This window comes from Sphaerodactylus townsendi, linkage group LG09 (assembly GCF_021028975.2).
Source record: "Sphaerodactylus townsendi isolate TG3544 linkage group LG09, MPM_Stown_v2.3, whole genome shotgun sequence".
Lineage (NCBI taxonomy): Eukaryota > Metazoa > Chordata > Lepidosauria > Squamata > Sphaerodactylidae > Sphaerodactylus > Sphaerodactylus townsendi.
The window spans coordinates 84,190,145-84,214,489 of NC_059433.1; the positions used below are offsets into that span (position 1 = coordinate 84,190,145).

General features: G+C 42.0%; 1 protein-coding gene across 2 annotated transcripts in view; it reads right to left on the minus strand.

The window, feature by feature from the left end:
• The window catches only part of ZFPM2 (zinc finger protein, FOG family member 2), a 381,732-nt gene that overhangs the window by 304,362 nt on the left and 53,025 nt on the right, over positions 1–24,345 (minus strand). The window contains exon 2 of one of the 2 annotated variants that reach the window (XM_048507430.1): positions 4,694–4,849. The exons of the other annotated variant lie outside the window; for it this stretch is intronic. Within the exon in view, the coding sequence (XP_048363387.1) occupies positions 4,694–4,849 (156 nt within the window). The remainder of the gene's footprint in view (positions 1–4,693; positions 4,850–24,345) is intronic. 2 annotated transcript variants of the gene reach the window in all.

Consider the following 24,345-nt stretch of genomic DNA (forward strand, 5'->3'; position numbering starts at 1 on the left):
CCTAATGTGACATTTTAATTGCTAGATCATGCTGGCTCTGACAATCATTGATTTAGCTGGTGTAGTGGTACTAAATGCCCAACTTCAATGAGGGAAGGCAAGATTGTCAGTTAGGCTAGGGTTAAACCTGTTATGGAAGAAAATCTAAGGGCCACAGGGAAAGTGTAGGACACAGGGAAGCTATGGATAATAACCTCAAAGAAAAAGTAACTGGAGGATGATAAAGACTATTAGGCAATGAAGCAAAAATAAGAAATGCTCAGTGAAAATGGGAGAAGAACAAGGGGAAAGAAACTGAAACAAGAACTGGGGATCTATGTTTACCGTAAGATCGAAGATGCCTGTATGCTACTGGGGACTTGTAATGGCAAAAGTCTAGGGAAAGTGATTAAACTGCAGGGTAACTAAAAAAAAGTGAGAACAGGTAGGCAATGGATTGGAAAGTAGACATTTAAGAAACCCATCACTGGCTGAGTCATGAGTTGAAGAAAGAATGAATCAAGGAAAATGGATAAAGCCTCACCTTATATTAGGATAAAACTTCACACAAGACAGAGAGACAAGGAAAGTTTGTGGAATTTGGAACCAAGGGGACATAGGGTTCTGTTTACTTGAAAAGAACTGCAGTTATTCCGTTTGCAATATTGTGATATGTCAGAAGTAAGGGGACAATGGACCCAAAACCAGCATGCAGGGCTTGAACAAACCTGGAAATTCTTTTGGTTACAAGTTTAAAGCTAAAGTAATTACTACTGCATGTAAATAAAATAACAATTTTCTATAAACTTATTCTGATTCCCTTATGCTAGTATATTTTTACTTTTAAAAATCTGATTATAAAATTACAGAGCTTCAGTTAATGCCCCTTAGACCTAAGACAGTTTAAAATGATATGCTTACAATAACAAATCAAAATCTGTGTACATCATATTTCAACCAAGCCGTTCAACAAATAAAAAAAAGCTTTTTGCTCTCCATTGATCTAAAAGACATTATTTCCTGAAAGAAATGCAGAGGGAATAATCAGTTCTTTCCTGATTATCTGAGTGCTTAGCAGGTAGATGTGGGAGAGTTTTCAAGAATGTGGTTATTTGTTTATCTCTGAGTCTAGTAGCAGATACCAACAGTTTTTTGGGGGTGGGGAGGCAGAGCTTTCAAGAGTCAAACCTCTGTTTGTCAGATACAAATAAAGGGAACTCTGACTCTCGAAAGTTCACAACCCCAAAAAAATCTTGTTGGTTTCTATGGTGAAACAGACACAAATTCAGCTGTTCTACTGCACACCAGCATGGCTACACTCTGAAACATTATTTATTTATACATTTAGTTTATTTATTTAGACACCCTGCCTTTTTCCCAATGAGGATACGGAGCAGCTTGCAGAACCATTCTGCTCCATTTATTTTATCCTTACAACAATAACCTGATTAGGTAGGTTGAGCTGAGGAAGAGTGACCAGCCCAAGGAACCCAAGTGAACTTTGAAGGCAAAGTTGGATTCATACTTCAGTCTCCCAGATCCTAACCACTGTACCATGTAGAAGCTGATATTGTTAAGGTTTTGGATTCATCACTATTCATTACTGTATTTTTAAACTTTAAGATTCCGCCTCTCCTCTCCACCCCTAAAAAAGAATTAGCCATCTTGCAAACATCAACCCTGCCAAAATGTACATGAAGTTCTTCAGTCTTCCAATTTTCCAAAATGAACGGCAACAGTGTAGGGCAACTTCAGGGAAACCTCCAACAAGAACATGAACCTAACCACAATGGTTCCATTCCAATACTCCTTCCATGCCATGCAATTTATCTAATATCGTGTTTCCCCGAAAATAAGACAGGGTCTTATATTATTTTTTGCTCCAAAAGATGTGTTAGGGCTTATTTTCAGGGGATGTCTTATTTTTTTCCATGATTTTGCACCCCCCACGTGATTAGATCAGCTGCGCCAGGGAATCTGTATCTAGGGCTTATTTTTGGAGTAGGGCTTATATTTCAAGCATCCTCTAAAAATCCCGAAAAATCATGCTAGGGCTTATTTTCGGGGTAGGTTTTATTTTCAGGGAAACAGGGTAATAACTATAGTCAGAGTTTCTCTTCTTACTAGTGCAGCTACTGAATATGGATCTAATAAGTTGCATATCACTTTAGAGTATTTATTGCCCTCCCAACCACCCTGTTGCACTGACTTAATAGGTGAAAACTAAACACAATTTAAAAGTCTACAGAACCACAGATATAGGCCGATCTGTAAGCTCACTGGCACACATTCCACCCCAAACACACACGCTTGCAGCTATTCCTTAAACGCTGCAATGCACAGTAGAGTTCTTTCCCACATCAAATAGGAATGTGTCACAATTTTGCAATAAATAGTTCTTACAAATTAAAACCATAGCAGTGAAGAAATACTACTTGAAATGCCTCATGAGAATTACTCAGATGTTCTAATAAAGAACGACAAGATCTTATTTTTAGAAAAGAATTATAATTCATGACCCTGCTGCTTCTACTACCAGTCTTTCACCATCACATTCAAATCATATTACAAATTGTTATTTCTCAGGACTGAAGTTATTTGGTACGGGACGTGCATACGAAAGTTATTAAAATCCTTGACTGGAAACCTAATTAGGGACACAAACCATAAATCCCAATGAAAATAAACAAGTACAGTTCTGACATTAAAATAAGTGCAAATCATCATTTGGCCCAGTGACATTTATGAGCTTTTATAAAATGTTTCCCTTCTACTGGAAGGAAGCTCATTCCCAAATTCTCCAGCCCTAAACAGTTTGGGCCTCACATCCTTAACGCTACCAGTGCAATCCTAAATTGAGTTACACCCTTCTGAGCACCTTGACTTCAGTGGACTTAGAATGATGTCAGTCTGTTTAGGATTTCCCTGTACTGTTCACATCTTATGTTCAACCGCCATCCCAAAATTAAGGCAACCCATTTACAGGGATAATAAAGACTCACAGGAACCCTTGATTCCTTCCTTGCAATTGTAGAACTCTCCTTCTGTCTTTTTGCATCATGGCTCCCAAGCCATGTGGATATGAAATGAATTCTTCTATGATGAGTGGCTAATAAAGAATTTCCTATTTTGGCACTAGAGGTTCATCTACTGCATACGTAGATAATATCACGCACACACACATGGATACACACTTTTTTCAAGATAACAGAAGCAAATAAAGCTCTTCACTACATTTTCATAACTTTCTATACCTTGTTTCACAGAAAGATAGAACCTCAATGTTGAATTAATCTTCCTGCCACTTCTTTGTATTGAAAAGAAGTGGTAGCCATCTTAGGGGACCAGGGGAAAAAATGACAAACTTGGAAGATTTGAGTTTTGAAAAACCAATGGGTGGGGAAGAATCCCTAGGTGACCCCAAGCAGAAAGTAGTTAAAACCAGTGTGACAGCCCAAAGGATTCCAGACATATAGGCATTTTAACCCAGTGGACATTTTGGAAAAATCAGGGGTTCGAATTCCAAAAAACAACAACAATCCAGCCCTATTAGTTGGAGAGAATTCTCAGGGGCCACTAAGCAAAATGCAGCTAAAATAGCTGTGATAGCCCAAGGGATTCCAGAAATATAAGTGGTTTTATCCCGGCAGCCATTTTAATATCAGGATTTTAATATCAGGATTTTTTCTTCAGTGGAAGAACACTGCGTTCAATTCCTTCAAACAAGGCAGAATTGCATTTCTACCGTTTGGTGGAACAGAATATAAACAAATACACATTTATGCTGTGTTGTGGGCATGTCTATGCTTGCATCATTCCATTTCCTTCCTGAAAAGCCCTGGCTACCAGTACAAGTTCAGGAGGGATTACTATGTATTCAGATGTGTCATTAACAGAATAATAGTTTGTTTAAACCATTTTGCATAAGACCTTGCAAGCTGAATTTTCCTTGCAGGCACTCACCAAAGGAAAATAAGAATCAGGATTTCAGATGGGCAATTTTTACATGAAATAACTAACAGCCCCCATCCAAGGTTAGAGACAGAGGTACACGATGCTGTGGCTGCTCCACCCTGTCGCCTCCAAGAGGACTTTTCGGTAACATGGGGGAGCAAAGAACAAAGGAAACCTTCTTACCGCCAAAAGTCCACATTGGACTCAATGGACTTACACCACCCAAAAGATGGTTCAAGTCCGAGAGCCTGAATCATGGCACAATTGCCACAAACCCAGGGTGGAAGCTGACAAACATCAACTCCACCTCCAGGAACCCCTGCCATGTTTCCACTGTGCCAATGGGGCTAGTGGTGTTGTGAGAGTGCTGATGCAGTGGCACATGGCCACTGTGGTTGCCCACAGGTGTTTCTGCCCCTCCACCAGGGTAAGTATCCTGGGGGGGCCAAATCTGCTGGCATGGGCATGCGCAGCTTCCATGGTGCGATTCAGACCCTCTGCTTTAGATGGGGCTGCCAGGCTGAGAGATGTTTGCTGGGGTTTCTACTTTTGAATGAAAGAATATTTTCTCTGAACTATTTCAAATCAGTTTTTGATGGTTAGAATCTGAATTGAATGCTCTGGAGACAAATGAAAACAAAAGAGGATACTGGTTTTACTGAGCACCAGAAAGAACTTCTCTTTAATCTTAAATTCACAACCTATAAAAAGAGGGATGGACATATCACACACTCAGATTATGAATTACACGATGCATTACCTTTATTACAAAAGTATTCCACTTCTTCACAACTCAGATTCCCTGGTTCAAACTCTGCAGAAAAGGTTCTCTCAAGAGGACAATCTTCTTTTGAGATGTCATTTTCTTCAGACAGATACTCTTCCTCTTCATCCTCAACTGCATCCTCAAGGGGGCCTTTAAGAGAACCAATAATACTGTACCAAAATAATATCTATGAAATAAGCATATACTAGTGTGGGCTAGGAAAACTACATACTAGAGTTTGATAGTTGTCTAGAAAAGACAAGACTCTTTTATTTGATCAGAATATTGGGTCTCCAAAATGACATTTAATTTTGCGAACAAGTATTCACTGGTGTTATGATGTACAGATACTGTAGAACAATATCAATGACAAACACACTCCATTTAAGTCAACTGCAGACCTCTATCAGTGAAACAGGATTACACTGCCGACTAAATATTATTCTTGTAAGTACTAAGGGAGGATAGTCTTCACAGAGTCCACTGGAAAATACGTTTCAGGGTAGCATCTGGTCAAAAAACAGACTCTCAAAATAATAAAAGCAATTAGTTTTACTGAACAAAATTATCAACACACTACATCTATAAGAACATAAGAACTAGCCTGCTGGATCAGACCAGAGTCCATCTAGTCCAGCACTCTGCTACTCGCAGTGGCCCACCAGGTGCCTTTGGGAGCTCACATGCAGGAGGTGAAAGCAATGGCCTTCTGCTGCTGCTGCTCCCGAGCACCTGGTCTGCTAAGGCATTTGCAATCTCAGATCAAGGCGAATCAAGATTGGTAGCCATAGATCGACTTCTCCTCCATAAATCTGTCCAAGCCCTTTTTAAAGCTATCCAGGTTAGTGGCCATCACCACCTCCTGTGGCAGCATATTCCAAACACCAATCACACGCTATGAAGAAGTGTTTCCTTTTATTAGTCCTAATTCTTCCCCAGCATTTTCAATGAATGCCCCTCTGGTTCTAGTATTTGTGAGAAAGAGAGAAAAATTTCTCTCTGTCAACATTTTCTACCCCATGCATAATTTTATAGACTTCAATCATATCCTCAGACGCCTTTCTCTCCAAACTAAAGAGTCCCAAACGCTGAAGCCTCTCCTCATAAGGAAGGTGCTCCAGCCCCTCAATCATCCTCGTTGCCCTTCTCTGTACTTTTTCTATCTCTTCAATATCCTTTTTGAGATGTGGCGACCAGAACTGAACACAGTACTCCAAGTGCGGTCGCACCACGGCTTTATATAAGGGCATGACAATCCTTGCAGTTTTATTATCAACTCCTTTCCTAATTATCCCCAGCATAGAGTTTGCCTTTTTTCACAGCTGCCATGCATTGAGTTGACATTCCCATGGAACTATCAACTAAGACGCCCAAATCCCTTTCCTGGTCTGTGACTGATAGCACTGACCCCTGTAGCGTGTATGTGAAGTTTGGATTTTTGCCCCATGTGCATCACTTTACATTTTGCTACATTGAACTGCATTTGCCATTTCTGAGCCCACTCACCTAATTTATCATAGGTCCCTTTGGAGCTCTTCGCTAATCCTTGTGGTTCTCACCATCCCACATAATTTGGTATCATCTGCAAACTTGGCCACCACGCTACCTACCCCTGCTTCCAGGTCATTTATGAATAGGTTAAAGAGAACTGGTCCCAAAACGGATCCTTGGGGGACACCACTCCCTACATCTCTCCATTGTGAGAACTTCCCATTTATACCCACCCTTTGTTTCCTGTTCCTCAACCAGTTTTTAATCCATAGGAGGACTTCCCCTCTTATTCCTTCATTGCTGAGTTTTCTCAACAGTCTCTGGTGAGGAACTTTGTCAAAAGCCTTTTGGAAATCCAAGTAGACAATGTCCACTGGTTCCTCCTTATCCACATGCCTGTTTACACCTCAAAGAACTCTAGTAAGTTTGTAAGACAGAACTTGCCTCTGCAAAAGCCATGCTGACTCTTCCTCAGCAGGTCTTGCTTTTCTACAGGTTTAATAATTTTATCTTTAATGATAGATTCTACTAATTTACCAGGAACAGATGTCAAACTGACTGGCCTGTAATTTCCTGGGTCCCCCCTAGACCCTTTCTTAAAGATTGGTGTGACATTGGCCATCTTCCAGTCTTCAGGAATGGAACCTGATTTCAGGGATAAGTTGCATATTAATGTGAGAACATCAGCAATTTCATGCTTGAGCTCTTTAAGAACTCTTGGGTGAATGCAATCTGGGCCAGGGGATTTGGTAGCATTTAGTTTATCAATGGCTGCCAGAACTTCTTCCTTGTCTACCACTATCTTCGTTAGTTCCTCGGATTCGCCTCCTAAGAAGCTTGGTTCAGGTGCAGGAATTTTCCTCACCTCCTCTTGGGTGAAGACAGATGCAAAGAATTCATTCAGCTTTTCTGCAATCTCCCTGTCATCTTTTAGCACACCCTTTGTTCCTTTGTCATCTAACGGGCCTACCGCTTCCCTTGCTGGCTTCCTGCTTTTGATGTACTTGAAGAACTGTTTGTTGCTGGTTTTGATGTTCACAGCCATGCGTTCCTCATAATCCTTTTTTGCCTCCCTTACAGCTTTTGCCCCCCACATGTATCTCCCTTACATCTGTATATAAAAGGTTGATGATACATCATTAAATCTGATTTATGAATTTCCTCTGCATAAAAAAGGGTTCCCAAATCTTTTCATAATGTGTCGGGAACACTTGTGAACTTCACAATTAAAACACACTGCTTAGCTGGCCGTAGGACTCACAATCTAGCTGCAGGGAAAACATGTGGAACGTTACCCTTGTTCTTGTTATTATTACTTTTAGTAATAATAGTAGGAGCAGCTAGATAGTTCTAAATGCATTTCATACACATTATCTCATAAATTTTTAGAATAACTTTGTACACAATGGGAGCACAAAATTAGTCCACCCAAACGTTTAACAAAAGGATTTCCATCTTCAAGATGCAACTTTCTTCCTTCCTCCTTTGCTAGGGTTGGCAGTCCTGCACTAGCAAATATCAGGAAAGCTGAGGGCCAATAACAGGGAAGGGTAGAATTTCAGGGAATGTGATGTCACATCTTCTGGGAGTATTTCCAATCTGTACAATAAAGTCCATAGAGACTGCAGAAATTCCTTGAACATCATGAAATAATTTGTCACTTTCCTGTTACACTCTAGGAATCCTTACATTTTCCTGTTACGCTCTAGGAATCATTACATAGTATCACCGCTGATACTATTTTCCCCTTCCCCATTTTTATCTCTTCTTCAAATCAGTAAGGGTAGATGATTGGGGTCAAAGGCTGGGGTTGTCTACCACAGGCAGGCAAATGACAAGCCTATTTTTCACACTGGAGGCAAAAATGACTCCCAAAATTAGAGCTGGCCACTCTAGCACAGGAAATTCCTGGTGATTTGGGGGCAGTGCCTGGAAGGGTGGAGTTTTGGGAGGGAAAGGAGCTCAACAGAGCCATATAGTCTTTCTTCTGAACATGCCTGTAGAACAGATCAGAAATTTAGAGAGACTTCTAGTAGCCACCTTGAGATTGGTAACCATTCAAATTGCTGTTCCTGGGAACCGTGGACTCAAGGAACAGAATTTCAAGGGCTTATTTTGGACTGCAGTGAAGGAGTAAGACAACAAAATTGTGTATCACAGATCAAAATTCTCCCACACACAGATCCAGGACAATATTACTACTATACCCATATTTCAGATGGGAAACTGAGATACTACTTACCTAAGGAACCCAGTGTGATCATCAATTAATTCCTCATGGATTTTTATCTAGCTGGTTTGACTCAAAAGAGTCCTCAAATCACTTATAATTGAAATTCCAGATGCAAAATTTAAACTTAAGAGTATGCCGTCTCATATACCAATTGATGCATCAGGACTATTGAGAAGAAAAGGTATTAATCACCAGAAACATTTACTTTATACATGAGCTCACTTGCAAAACTGAACATTCATATCATAGAACTACCCTGGAAACTTCTTATAGGAATATCAAAGTATATGAGCAATGAAATGCAGAAATTGACCATGCACTGGAACAATAAATCTTTACAGCAGTAAGTTAGTGGGGAACCATGAAGATTCATGGAGTGGGGATAAACAATTGGGAAATACCCTTCCCCACACAAATCTTCCCCTCCAGGATATCATCAGTTCTTAGGTGCTCGAGTAGGTCAGTTACCCCAATGATAGAGGAGAAAACATAGAACTTACTTTTACTTTTTGAACTGACATTCAACTGTTGCCAGCATTAAAAAGGAAAAGAGAATGCAAACTCCTAATCAAACTATGGACAGGGAGAGGCATCTTTTCGATATTTCCAGTATGCTGAGTTTTTTAAAACTCCAAATTTGTCTGTAGTTGGATCGCTTTTGCTGAATTTGTGATAAGCATTCATGTAACTAAAATTACCATGGAATGGGGGAGGTTTTACAGGTAGTGCCTCTTTGGCTAGTGCCTCTATGTAACCCATTATCAGAACCACCAGTACTCCAAATATATACGCCTACAGAACAATTCTGTGAAACTTCTAAGAGCCAGTTTTTTCTCCTGGTTTCTCCTTCTCCTGGTTGTGGTTGTTGTTGTAAGATCACTGTCATTTACTGCCTGGTAACAAAATAATGGCAGCAAGAAATATATTTAGAATGTCAAGCTCTACAGGTTTATACAAAAGCCGATCCAAGACCTTTCATGCCAATCAGAAAGCCAGCTATCCCTATCTAGCTCAACTGTCCTACGAATGAAGCAAAAAGTTTTGTCCATTCTGAAATATTCAGAAGGAACTAAAGGGGAGGGCTCAAATGGTTACTTTTGTATTTTTAAGTTGGCCCCTTTGAAGTGTGGGAGTGGCTCGAAATGGACTCGTTTTGCCCCCCACATGTATCTGCACTCACTATTGCTCCCTTCCCTTTCTCTAATCTATACCAACAGTGAAAGCACATGGCAGGGTCTTGTAACAGCATTTAGAGCTTAGTAGTGGAGTCACTGGAGAACCAATAACTGGCGTTTTGATGAGCAGACCCCATTGTGTGCCCAATTAACTTAATTTGGGAGCCCAGGGGAATCTAAAGGTTGAAAAGAATTATTTCTTGCTGAGTTACTTTGAAATTAAATTATTTTTCTTCAGCCCATTCTGAATTGGGTCTAGATGAAACTTTTACAGGGTGATTTACAGCATTTTTACAAGAAGTGGAAGAGTCTTTTTGGGTACATCACAGTCAACAAACTCTGGGCGACTGGGCTTAACAGCAAGGCAAAACTGTTTTTTTCTGCAGCTGAGGAAAATGGGAGCTATTTAAAATGAGCAAGTTCTTCCTGCAGCCACTCACTTTTAACATGAGTTGCATCAGGGGATCTGCAGGAAGGAAACATTTTTATTAATTTTTTCCTTATCTAATAGAAGAATGTTGATTTTTTTTCCATTTAGGTTCCTTGCCTGCAGGTAGCAGACCAGAGAATCATGTAGTAGATTTTTTTCCCCTTTTGATTAATTTCATTCCATGTGTTATGTTATTTTATATATAATTGATTTCAGGTTTTGCTCGTAGCTGTACATCTTTTTTTATATCTCTACCCACTGCCTTCCTTCAATCAAGAAAGTTGAAGGGAAATTACCTGAATTTTGTTAAGTTTATTAAAAAGAGCTCTGTGAATATTTAAATTGAGGTTTGAAATGCTAATACAAGAAAGATATTAGAGAATTTTAATGGTGGGTTCAATTTGACCCACAGACTATTGAAGAAAGGGTCAAATTTTATTCAAATTATTTCTTTACTGTAAAAAAATATGAACCTTTGATTTTATGAAAGTGGATTAAACATTCATCCTTGCTCAATCTTTTGGCACTTTGGTGCATTACAGAATTAACTGGGCTTGTGTATAAACTTCTCAAAAGCCTTTCCATGTTTAAGTAGTTTAGAACTTAACTTTCAGTACTTGTATCTCTTGAATAATATCAAGGAGTCTTGATAAAACTTCCTTTCATTACCTTTTTTGCTTTACAGCTTAGACCAAGCTCTTACAGCAATTTATAGCAGTTGAAAAAGAAGTATAGTTCTGAAATATGGATATAACGTTGCATGATCCACTGGGATCCTTATCCTTAATTTTATTTCAATTCGTATTATTGTTCAAGAACAGCCTTTGCAGATCAAATATCGACAGATAAAGCATTACTTTCTCAAGAAATGTGTTTGACCAAAATGGAGATGAGTGCAGAGGAAAAGGGAACCCAGGTTATATCTGGAGAGAAAGTGGAGAAGTTGGTGATCAGTAAAAGAGAAAAGATAACAATAGAAGTGTGCACAGAGGAGTTAGGGCTATTGAGACCTATCAAGGGATCCTACCCTGTTTCCCTGAAAATAAGACCTATCCTGAAAATAAGACCTAGCATGATTTTTCAGGATTTTTGGAGGATGCTTGAAATATAAGCCCTACTCCAAAAATAAGCTCTAGTTACAGATTTCCCAGCACAGCTGATCTGGTCAAGTGGGGGTGCAAAATTATGGGGGGGGGGAAGGCATCCCCTGAAAATAAGCCCTAACGCATCTTTTGGAGCAAAAATTAATATAAGACCCTGTCTTATTTTCGGGGAAACACGGTAGGCAAAAAAGTCCTTTAACCATCTCCCAGGCAAGATTCAAGCCAAGTGTCACATGAAAACATATTACATGGTTTCTCCAGCTCTATGGGTCCTGAAAGCCCTCCGAATATTGTGCCCCCCCCCACCATCTGACCGATGGGAAAAGGTCCTGCTCCCAGTACTCATATTTGGTATATGTGCAGAGTGGGCCTAGGGATGGGACAAGGAGCCAAATGGGGGGGGGGGGGGAGTGAAAAAGAAAAATCTGTTACATTGTCAGATCTTGACAGACAGGATTTGTGTCTCCAGAGTGTTAGGTTGAAGAGATCCTGTCTCAGAGGCTAGTTTGAGAGTGAGCAAGATAAAACTGAATAAATGCAGATAGATGTTTGTTGTGAGGTTTACAACAATGGAGCCATGGTCTGAATAGTTTGATTCCTAACGTTGGCCAGCACTTGTAGCTACCATCTTCAGAGGTTTTCGCTAGAAGTTTTGTCTCATAGTACTGAGTGTGGACCATTCATGATGCTAACTGTCGACTGTTCAGGAAGAGGAGGGATTGTTTTGAGGAGTCTTTTGAAGCTTGTGGAGTTTGGGTTTGATGTCTTTTAGCGCATGTAGCCAGATAGTGCTTATTTTCAAACTTTCTTCCTTTTTATTAAAACTGTGCTGATGTTTATGTATTTTTATGGCTTCCCTGTGTAATCTGACAAAGTAATTGTTGAACCTGTCAAGCACTTCTATTTCTTCAAATAAGATTTTGTGACTGGTTTGAGTTCGTGTATGTTCAGCCACTGCAGATTTCTTAGGAAGGGAATGTCTGCAGCGTCTTTCATACTCCTCAATTCTTGGGATAATGCTGTGTTTTGAATTCCAATATACATCTACAGAAGTGAGTGGGTTTCTTTTGTCTGTCACTGATCACAACATTAGTTGTAAGTTCTTGATGAATTAGTAGACTGGATGTAGATTCTGCTTTTTCATCCTGTCTTGTCAATGATCCCTTTTATATAGGGTAAATATACTTTTTCTTTTTCCATGCAGGGTTGTTTTTCCTCAAATATAAAATCTATTTTCCTCTTTTGTGTTATGGCACTTTTGATTTCAGTCATGGAGAAGTCTTTTTTCCCCCAAACCTGTCATAGACGGGCCCTCAGGAACCAGAGATAAACTAGCCCTAGGACTAGCCTCCCAAATCAGTCCGGTAGGTGTTCCAGCTAGCATTAATGAATATGGGAAATTTTCAACCTTTACCACTTTTCTACCTTCTTGATTGTGAGACGGTAGTTCAAAATTAAATGGTAAATTAACCAGAGTTAAACCATCTTTGATTATGTGTTTACTTCTATCTATTCCTTTCATGGTAGGCACATTAAAAAAATTAAATTCTAGAAAAGGCTGAAGTGGCTATGGTTTCCACTTTGAACAGACACTGGTTCAGGGATCTATTAATGAAATGAAACAAATAACAAGCGAGGGACAAACAAGGACTTTCAGGAGGGGTATCTCGTTTTTTCTTCCCTGCTACTTTCTCTTCCCCGAAAGCCTTTATAGTCTCTCCCAATTGCATGCTTCCTTCTCTTCTTTCCACACACCAGCTGAACTACCTTTATCTGCCTGGCTATCTTCAGCTTTCCATCCTTCTCTTTCCACAGTAGTTCCTCCATGGGAAAACTCTGCACATAACCAGAAGACAGACTGGACCAGGCCCAGCTGTGTAGTGTTGTTGGCTACCAGGCCATGCTATGTTGTGCAGCACTGGCCACCATATCATGCTCAGTTGCATGGGTGCCCAATTGCAGAGTGCTAGCTGCAAAGTCAGGCCCAGCCCGGGAATCCCCAAAGATTTGCAGGTAGTAGTTCACATCCTGTATCTCCTGACAGCACCGTTTCCTCTTTTCCTTCTCCTGGCTGCCCCTGCAACCTCACCTTCCCTTGCTTTCATCGCTTCTTCTCACCTGCCAAGCAACCAACTTTTCATTTGCCCATTCATCTCCAGCTATAATTATTATTTATGGACTTCATTTTTACCCTGCCTTTCTCCACAATATAGACTGAAAGCAGCTGATATCATTCCCCTTCACAACAATCTTGTGGGATAGGTTAAACTGAGAGTGCATGACTGGGAAACAGGGCTACATCATAACAGACTGGCCAGAAAATGCACAGTGTTTCCACTTACACAATAACATGATTTATTTAACATGCCATACATAAGTTCAGTTATAAATTTCAGCAATCCAGTCCTATTCTATTGCTTGTTAGATGTATCATCCTGCTAACTGTCTTTATTTACATTATGTAATCTGCCTTCAATCTCAGTGACCAAGGTGGGCTACATACAACATCAATTTTTTAAAAAACTTAAATATCTGACCACTATCTTCCAGACCAACTAGGAAATGAAGCGATGGACACCTATCATTTGCCAATAGGTAATAGTGAAAACAAACATCAGAACTCCTTAATTTTTAAGAAGTTTACGTTGAAATCCTACACAGTGTTACATAATGTCACACCCTTCTACATCTGTTGACTTCAATAGATTTAGAAGCAGATAACCCTACTGTGTTGCCATAAGTCAGATGCAACTTGATGGCAGTTTACACATATACACAGCTCCGCTTAGGTTAGTTAGGGTTGCCAAACCGAATACGTCCATACGAAGTTTAAAATACTATTTACCTCCCAAGCATTTTTTTTTAAAAAAAATACATTGGGGGAAGGTGAATAGGGCCTGCAAAAGTAAATCTCACATAATTCAGAATTTTCTCAAGATTTGAGAATATTGTGTTTGAATACAACTGAACCAAAATCACAAGATTTGAAGCAAGATTTCTAATTTTCAATAATTGGTAGAATTCTCCCTAGAACCAGTGACATATACAATCTATCTCTTCCTCACATACACACAGATACACACAGACCCAAATACAATTACAAATAATAATAATGGTAGGAAAACTCAAATGTTTCCAATTATAAGATAAGGATGCTCTTAACTGTATTTCTCCCACAGAGTAAGAGTCACAGAAAAGATGAAATTAAATCTTTATTGGACCAATTAGTTCTTTAAATGCACTCCTCAAAGTAGGCTTCAAGGTTTTGTTTACAAGACATTGCACAGTTACTTCAGGTCTGCTCTGCAGAGACTACTATAGCTGTTTACCTGGACAGGGATCCCTGAGCATTCTATATACACAGTTTTGTTCATCATACATTTGTACTAAAACCTGAACTCCACTCACACCTATGATCATTAACCTAGAGTTAATGATCATGATATTGTTTACATGATAATTTATCCTGAGATGAAAATTCTGATCATAAAAGGTACAATTAACCTGGGGCTTTTTCCTTTTCTCTCAATTTACATCATCCACTGTGATTAACCCCTTGAAGGCATAAACAAATTACAGATCAAAACTAGGCAGTGGGTTTTTTGTGTGTGTGGTTATTAATCAAGGCATGTATATGCAGGCCTTAGAAATGAAGTAAATAATACATCTTTTGTTTACAAAGTAAACTTGACAGCACAATTTGACTGCATTTATTTATAAATTAGTCAATATAACTAGCCATTTTCTTTCACCCTACTGAGGTTCAGAGAACAAAATCAGACATCACAAATCAAACACTGAGAAAGGATGTACAGGTGGTTTCTGTTGTACACTTATAATTTATCCAGTCTCTAATTCTTTTTTCCTCCAGAGTGCTCTTCTCTGTCGTCTATGAAACTTACTAAATGACCGTGGCCTCTTCTGTCTCAATTTAACCTACTCACAGGCTTATTGTGAGGAAACAGAAATGTAATCACTGTGCCACCATGAGCTTCTTGTAGAAAAGACAAAGTAAAATATTATAAGATTCCCTTAATATAGTTCAATTCCAATTGAAACTATGAAATCCTCTACAGTTTTGCCATGGCATTCTGGAATACTGGCTAATGCCAAAAAATGCAAGCATCACAGACATTACAATTTTTGTCTTTTCATTCTTTTATCAAAATGTACAAACCCAGCACTGCCTAACAAGTATGAGTTAAAAACATGAACACACGAAACTGCCTTATATTGAGTTACACTATTGGACTATCAAGGTCAAAATCATCTAACCTAGCAGCACCTCTCCAAAAGTCTCTTACATCACTAAAAACTGAACCCAGGACTTTCTGTGTATAAATCAGATGCTCTACTGCTTAGGCATGACCCATCTGCTGGGAACTTGGTTATGTATACTGTCAAAGTGGGGACCCATAAGGATTGTTGGGCAAGGGGGTTGGAAATTCCAATCAGTCTCTCAAAATTTCTCCCTAAGGACTCAATAAATTCTTATGGACATGGTAGTAGAAGAAGAGTTTGGATTGATACCCTGCTTTTCTCAACTGTAAGGAATCTTAAAGCAGCTTAGAAACTCCTTCTCTTCCTCTCCTTACAACAGACAGCCTGTGAGGCAGGTGCAGCTGAGAGAGTTCTGAGAGAACTGGGCCTGGCCCAAGGTCATCTAGCAGGTTTCATGTGTAGGTGTTGGAAAACAAACCTGGTTCACCAGGAGCCAACCGTCCTTTGGAGAACTATCAATTCTTATCAGTTTTGGTTTTCTTTGGAGATTTTTTTGTGGGGTCACTTTTTGCTGACCCTTGCCTTTTTCTTTTACGTATCCTGAGTAGGAACAGCTGATACCTTTTCTGTGCATGGCCTGGTTCTGCAGCTTTCATGACCTGCACAACAGCAGTGGCATATCAACAGAAAATGGAGCCCGGGGCAAGAACTGAGTTTTCCACACACACCCAAGCCCCTCCATGAGTTTTCAGCCCAACTCCATATGTCTCAAAGTTCTGTGTGGAAACAAACACTGCACAGAAGTGGTCACTAAAGCCCAGTATGACTAAATCACTACCTTTAAACCACTGCACCCCTGAGCATACTTACCAATATCCAGGCTCACTTAACTGTTGCCTTATTGTAGAGCCCTCCGGGGATTGGGCGGTATACCAAATTAAATTAAATAAATATAAAAAATAGGGGACAGCCATTCTCTGGTCTGATATTTTTTAAATAAATAAAAATAGAGCCGGGGGAGGGCAGCAGCAGCAGCAGCAGCAGGGAAGCAGGTCTTGACCTCTGCATCTGCGCCTTCCAGCAACAGTCACCCCGGCAAGGGACCTCCTCGCTCACCTCCCCATGGGCCCTCTCTCGCCTTCACATCAGTGGATCTACACGGGGTGGGCTGGCAGGCAGGCAGCATTGGGGAGGCCCATTGCTGGGTGGGTGGATGGGTGGGCTGGTGGGTGCTGAGGTGGCAGGGACAGTCTTGATGACAGTTCCCCACCGGTCAGGCGAGGAGGAGTGGTGCCGCAAAGGGGCAGGCAGGTGAGGGGATTGCTGAAAGGCACAGAGGCAAAGGTCGCAGCCAGCTTCCTCCCCCAGCTCCCCCGAAGATGGCCAGTGGGTCCCAGAGAGTGATGCTGGGAGGCATGAGCAGGGAAGGGGGTGAGACTCCTGCCCCCGACCTCTGTCAGCTGCATGGCTTCGGCAGGAGGGGCCGTGGGGGAGGCCTCGCCCCTCTTGGTCCCACTGGCATAATCTCAAGAGCCGCCCTTGTGAGACTGCCCGGCTCAGTCTGAGGAGCCAGAACATGCCTAAACTGACAAATATGAATGGACCCAGGGGGAAAGAGGAGGGGCATGGGGGCGATTTTCTGCCCCCCACATGATTAAATAGCTGTCGCCCAGGGACATCTGACCCTTGCACAACAGTCTGCCAGATTTCTACTGTACAGAAAAAGACAGAAGAATAAACTTTACTGAAGAGGTGCAGGGCCAAGAGAACAAAAGTTTATTCTTATAGTCTCCTCTGTAGAAAGTGTGGAATCATTCCTGCTTCCACCTTACCCACCTTATGTTCCACTGAGGAGTCCCCAGTTGGAACAAAGTTTGCAGTGCTAGTCAACAGAATTGTCTTCAGAAGCCCACAATGAAACTGGATCTATCCCTGGGAACAGCTCCATGAAGTGAAAGCAGACTGTGACAGGCCTTTTTGACCAACTGAAAGTACTTACAGAGCCTCCTATGATTGCATGGAACCAGGTCTGTTTTAAACTGGGGTGTCAAACTCCTCTGTTACACGGACCCGACATGACATAAATATGACTTGGCCAGCCCCTGCCTCAGTTGGCAAGCCCCCAGTGCGATTGCTAGCCAAGACTGGCACAGAGCAGAGCGGGAGCAAGAGTGAGGTGGGCAGTGGTGTCTGGACTGGTGAGCCCATGGCAGTGTGGGATAGCTGCCTCGGTGAGATTGCCATTTTGGGGGTGCTATAGGTAAAGGCCACATCAAGAGGGGAATGGGTGAGTCCAGGACTGGGGAGCCTTGGCCAGATCGGGAACAGGGGAGTGGAGATGTGCTTAGCAGGCCAGATAGGAAGCAAGGGGTCTTGCTTCAGCTAGCTTGCGGGCCTGATACACTCTCTCAGGGGGGCAGGGCCGGTTCCCAGGATGAATGTTTGACACTCCTGTGTTAAACTATAAACCTTCCTCTCAGTTACCAGGTGTTCTTAAGGTATCAAGTGTATCGGAATGGGTTTGCTGCCATGAGGTAAGTGTTGCACCGTGCAAGCAGAAAAAGGAGACTGCTGAGGCAGGAGTTGTATATAAATAACAAAAAAAAATTATTTATTTACAGGTTGGTTTCAAGGAACAAATCAGCTGCACAAGTCTTTAGATAGTCAGAGGAGAAACCTGGCTGAGGCACATAAACTTAGTCTAATCATTGTTCCTGAGTGTGATTTAAATTTTCTTCCAGTGCTCTCAGGCACAAAGGTTTTTATTGATTAGCCACTAGGTGGGTGCGGAATGCCACCCACACCAACCTGCCCTTTCCCAAGAGTCAGACTAAATCGTGTAGGGTCTGCTCATTACCGGTGGCAGACCTAATAATCAGGTACTCTTTTATCTCCCTGAGGTCAAGCTAAACCACTCTGCCATACTACAAGGCAGAGCACCCCTTCACTCTGTCTGCTCTTTTGTTCAGCCACATGTGAGGTATTACTACTGTCTCTGGCATTGTGGTTAAGAGCAAGTGCATTCTAATCTGGAGGAATTGGGTTTGATTCCCTGCTCTGCCGCTTGAGCTGTGGAGGCTTATCTGGGGAATTCAGATTAGCCTGTGCACTCCCACACATGCCAACTGGGTGACCTTGAGCTAGTCACAGCTTTTCAGAGCTCTCTCAGCCCCACCCACCTCACAGGGTGTTTGTTGTGAGGGGGGAAGGGCAAGGAGATTGTAAGCCCCTTTGAGTCTCCTACAGGAGAGAAAGGGGAATATAAATCCAAACGACTACTCCTCCTCCTCCTCTTCTCCTCCTCCTCCTCTTCCTCCTCCCCGCTGAGGCAGAAATCAACCTCCTCTGCACTCACCCTGAAGCAGTCCTGAACTAAGTACTGTTGTGAGTGACTGGCTAGAAGATCTTCACACTCCTCTCCCACTGGTCCCTGAAGGTTGTGGAAGCTGAAGTCTGACAGGTGGATTTAGTTCACAAAGATATTTCTGCATGATCTAGGTATGTGCTCCCACACACAATGCAGGATTATTTTGCCCCTCTCCTTCTCCGATTTGCATTCCTTATAAATCTGCATACAAAACAAAACATGAATTTTACTAACATGGGGACTTATAAACAGAAAGTTACTTCATGTACTTATTCTATAGGCATTAGAGCTCTTACCATTCCAGACATAGTATCATGCCTGAATTGTTTAATTTGTTCGCTATATCAAAGACATATGTTTAAATCAGTTTATTGAGAATTATTCTTCAATTGTTAAATCTACTGGGCATCATTAAATTGTTTCTAAAAGCTCACTTCATTTTTCCCCAACTTTGCTTTGTACCATATAAAATAACTTCCCTATCCTCCTTGTTTACATTCCTCATATATTTACAGACACTTATTGTACTCCTTTTAATAGCTAATTTATCAAATTACACAGTTCAGTGAATGTCTAATCTGTCTTCAGTAGTCAATTCCAGCAGCTTTTCAATCATTCTGTTGTTCTACTCTCTAAACTTTTTTTTCAGTTATTTGATGATGTAAAAATAAACAGTAGTCTTGTAGCACCATAACGACAAGGAACATTTTATTCCAGGATAAGCTTTCGTGGTCTTCTTCAAACATTATGAGTGGATCCTCACTGTCAGCCATTTGATGTAGGGGATATTAAAAACAAACTAACTACAGAGTTAAGGGGCCATGAAATGCAGCAAAAGCATAGTGAAATGTAATTATGTAAACTGAAATCCCATCAAGAAAAATCCAGCCATCTTTTCCACACAATCTCACCCAATTCTCCAACATTCTACAGTCCTGGTCCATATGGCTTTTGTTTAAGAAGGTTCTATGATCCTTAGTGCAGCTTTTTTGGTGGTCAAAGGGGACCTTTGCCTTCCAGGAGCAGGTAGTAATGGGTAGAAATCTCAGGTTTTACTAAGATAGTTAACACCTGTAACAGGTAAGAAATCTAATGTCTTCCCTCAAACCTCCTGGAAGATAGTGTGATAGTTAATGAATTCTAGTTCAGTAGTTTCATGCTGGAATCTGCCTTTGAAGTACTTCTGTTGGGCTCATTCTGCACACGCAGAATAATGCACTTTCAAATTGCTTCCAGTGCTCTTTGAAGCTGTGTGGAATAGCAAAATCCACTTGCAAACAGTTGTGAAAGTGGTTTGAAAATGCATTATTTTGCGTGTGCGGAAGGGGCCTTGGAGTATCCTGACTTCAGGACAGTTTCCAAGAACATTAAAATGTTCCCCCTCAAGCGGGTACTGTGATTTTTAATGTGAGGTTTGTGTCCATTTATTCTTTCACTAACATACTAACTTGTTTGTTCTATATAAAGACAAGGCATTGTTTCCACATAAGGGATTGAAGGACGAGCACACAGATGAGACCCAGATGATATAGCTAATGTTATTAGGTCCTGTAATAGTACAGTCGGAGTGTACACTGTGTTGTTGGGTTTATGTCTCCATTTGATGGCCCATTACAGTTGGCTAGTACAGATTCCTACCAAGAACATAGGATAGTCATTTGCCCTTGTTTGTTCTGCATTTATTTATTTATTTATTTATTTTATTAAACTTATAGGCCGCCTATCCCCGAAGGGCTCAAGGTCCCCCTTTCCTTGCTGTTTCTTTGTTTTCATAGACCTGCATAAAATGATTGTATTATGAAAATTTACTCAGTGTGTCCAAGGAAGCAGGTTCTGCTTCATGAAACTTTTGCTGAAACAAAATTTCATCAGTCTGTAAAATGCCACCAAACTCCTGTTTATTTTTGCTACAACAGGCATGTTTAGCCCTTTAGAACTGACACTGATATGTCATTCATTCGACTCTTTAAATGTATTCTTGGTAATAGGAAAATGAATAGAAGGAGAATGCTACTTTTCTTCCGCTCTAATACAGACATTTAAAAAACCCAACCATCATTAAAATTACTGCAAAAATAAAACCAGAGGATGCACTATACTAAAATACTGCTGCTATTGCAGCTCTGTGTATGTCAGTGGTTCTCAACCTTCCTAATGCCGCGACCCTCATGTTGTGGTGACCCCCAACCCTAACATTTATCCATTTTACAGATGGAGAACACTGATGCAGAGAGTCTTAGGCGATCCCTGTGAAAGGGTCGTTCGACTCCCAAAGGGGTTCCGACCCCCAGGTTGAGAACCACTGGTGTATTTGAATAGACTCCAGCAGTTTGAGTAGGTTGCACCCCAAAGTTGCATAATTTTCTGAGTTCTATAATTATTTTCCTGAGTCCTAGAACTTCAGTTTGCACACAGTGCTCCCTCACCTAGAAAAATATTTCCATTCATTTCAGTACAAGAAGACCACAGCCTATATAGTTTTACTTCCTCCACTAAATTTCATACAGTACCTGTGCAAAAGAATCTGTGTGCTTGGGTGCTGTGTGGTTTCCGGGCTGTATGGCCGTGTTCTAGCAGCATTCTCTCCTGACGTTTCGCCTGCATCTGTGGCTGGCATCTTCAGAGGATCCTCTGAAGATGCCAGCCACAGATGCAGGCGAAACGTCAGGAGAGAATGCTGCTAGAACACGGCCATACAGCCCGGAAACCACACAGCACCCAAGTGATTCCGGCCGTGAAAGCCTTCGACAATACATTGAAAATCTGTGTGCTCTTTAGTATATAAGAAATTATGGGTTGCAGCATGCTATTTCTGCACTAACCAACAGTCTCAAAAATAAAAATAAAAATCACAAAATCGTGCAATTGGAAAAGAGGTTGTATGAAGGACCATGAAGCAGCTCTGTTAGCAAATGACCCAGACTTCATATGTTGTGGAAATGTAAAAAAAATCTAACTTCCAAAAGAACTATTAATATGCTGACATTTTTTAAGACTGTTCTTAATAGGATAGAATAGAGTTAAAATTAAAGTGTAAAATATTATAATAATATATTATGGTAGTAATAATAATGGTCAGCCATTGATAGTAATACAGAGGGAAACATAAAAAATAGCTTGCAGCCCTGCTTGTCACAGGCAATATAACATCATTGTACTATACAGTAATAGAAATTCTTTTGAAAATAATTAGATTTCCAAGATGGACATTTTTATAGAAGTGACATTGCTATTAAAAAATGAGTGTAAAACTCTACAGACCGCGATATTACAAAATGTCACCATGCATTATAATAATATTTTGGTACCACTGCAAAGATAGTTCGTTAGAAACAGGAGGATATAGGAGGGGGGGGGGGAAGCTACCAAAAGGAGGCAAAGGTACAAAAGTAGGAACCTAGAAGTACGCATAAACTCAAGAAATACAAATCTATCTATATATCAAATGTCAATGTAGGAACTCCCATCTGTGGACATGCAACTCAATACCATACTGATGCTAAATAGATTTTTCTGTAAACTTGCAGGTTTGCAGAAAAATCTGAAAAGTTAAAAAAAATAACTGGGGGTTTAAATTTCCTCCAATTTAAAAAAGTGCTGCCTGAGCATGTACAGACAACACACTTACCTGCTGAACTGGCAGCGGCCACCACTGGAGGGATGCACTCCAGGCCTGGCTGCCATGGTGATGGATGCCAGAAGCAGCCCTGTGCCTGGCTGCAGTGGCAGCAGACACCAGGTGAGGCTCTGGGCTCAGTCTTGTTGGTGACTGACACAAGGAGAGTTTCCAGGCCTGGCCACCATGATGGAGCACTCTGGGAGCTGCTCTGGTCCTGACTACTGCAGTGGAGGGAAATGGGAGCTGCTATGGGCATCGTCCCAGGCATCATCACTATCGTTAGCCTTAAGGGGGAAGCTTAAGATGGGGAGGGGGGGTCTGAAAGGGATGGAAATCCGTGAGTCTCATGGACCTCCCACTTGTATTCAAACATTTTTCTTGTCAAATCTTTGATTTTTCCCCCTTACTGCTTTATCATTAATGGCACATTAGTAATTAAATACCCATATCCCACCTCCCTTTACCTGGGAGTTGTCCTCCCCAGACGCTGTTCTAAATAACCTCGCCCAAAGGGCGCCTCAGCTCCAGTGTGCCCTGACTCCCCTCCTGCACCCTTCCTGCTCACCTCCCCTCACTCTGTTATCCACTGAGCGAGGGTTGGTCCTCCTAGCAGGCTCCCACCACTCCCACTCTCCTGTTGTACCCTCACAGGGTGGAGGCTCAGCACCGGTCCCCCAGCTTGTTCTCCTGCACAGCTGGGCTGCAGGACCCTTCTACTCCTTGCCCTCCTGGGCTGCAGAGCTCTCTTTCCCTTCCACACTGCTCTCTTTCCCTACCTCCTTACAGGACTCCCTTACTCCCTCTTCCCACAGCCAACGCCCCAGAGGTTCCCTTCCCACCCCCTTATATCCCTTTCCCCCCTCATCTCCCTGCCTCATCCCAGTTGCCGTCCCCTCTGATCAGGCTCAGCTGAGACTGGGCGAGCCTGGCCGGGCTCAGAGCCCCGCCCCCGCAGTCCCTCGACCTGGCATGTCCGTGTCGGCGGATCAGCTGATTGCCCAGCTGAAGGATCGGTAGGTCGATGTATCGACATGGCGTCCGGTCCGGGTGCCGGTGAATCGCCGTGTCGGGGTGGCGGTGGCCCGTCGGGGCGGCGGTGGCCCGTCGGGGCGGGGAGGCAGCGGATCGGCTAGGCAGCGCATCGTCCCCTCTCTGGCCGTGGGTGGGGCCGCAGTCTCGCGCGGCTCCGGAACAAGTCTGGGCGCATGCTGGGGCTCGCGCCCGGACAGTACGCATCCTTTGTTAAAGTACAATGAACATCGATATTTAAATGACTTAAATCCTGGAAGCCAGGTTGAGAGCATCTGGGTAAAAATGAAGGGGGAGAGAAACTACAATGATCTCATTCTGGGGTCTATTACAAATGCCCAATGCAGACTGAAGAGTTTGGTGAGGCCTTCCTGCAACAGATGATGAAAGTTTTAGGACAGAGAGAAGCAGTAATAATGGAAGAGTTCAATTATCTTAATATTTGTTTACTTTAACTGAATTCAAATCTCCAGGGCCGGGTGAACAACATCCCAGGGAATTAAAAGAACTGGCAGAAGTAATTTCAGAACCACTCACAATAATCTTTTGAGAATTCCTGGAGAACAAGAAAAGTAAGTTCTAGTTGTCTGGATGAGGGCTAATGTTGTCCCCATCTTCAAAAAAAGGGGACAGGACCCAAACAGGGGGCGGGGGTGCAAAATCCCCCCAGCCCTTACACCCTTTCCCCCTCCCCCCGCGGCGCCCACCCGCGGCGCCCCCACACACACTTACTTTAGAAAACTGAGCAGGCTGGAGAACAGGCCTTCCTGTTCTGGTGGGAACTACATTTCCCAGGGTCTCCTGTAGCCTGTTCAGTTTTCTAAAAGCATAAATCAGGAGGATACTTGTCAAGGCCCGGCTCCTTGGGGAGTGCAGTGATCCCCAACAGCAGCTCCCCTGCAGCGCCCCCCCACACACACACACACTTTAGGAAACCGAGCAGGCTGGAGAACAGGCTTTCCTGTTCTGGTGGGAACT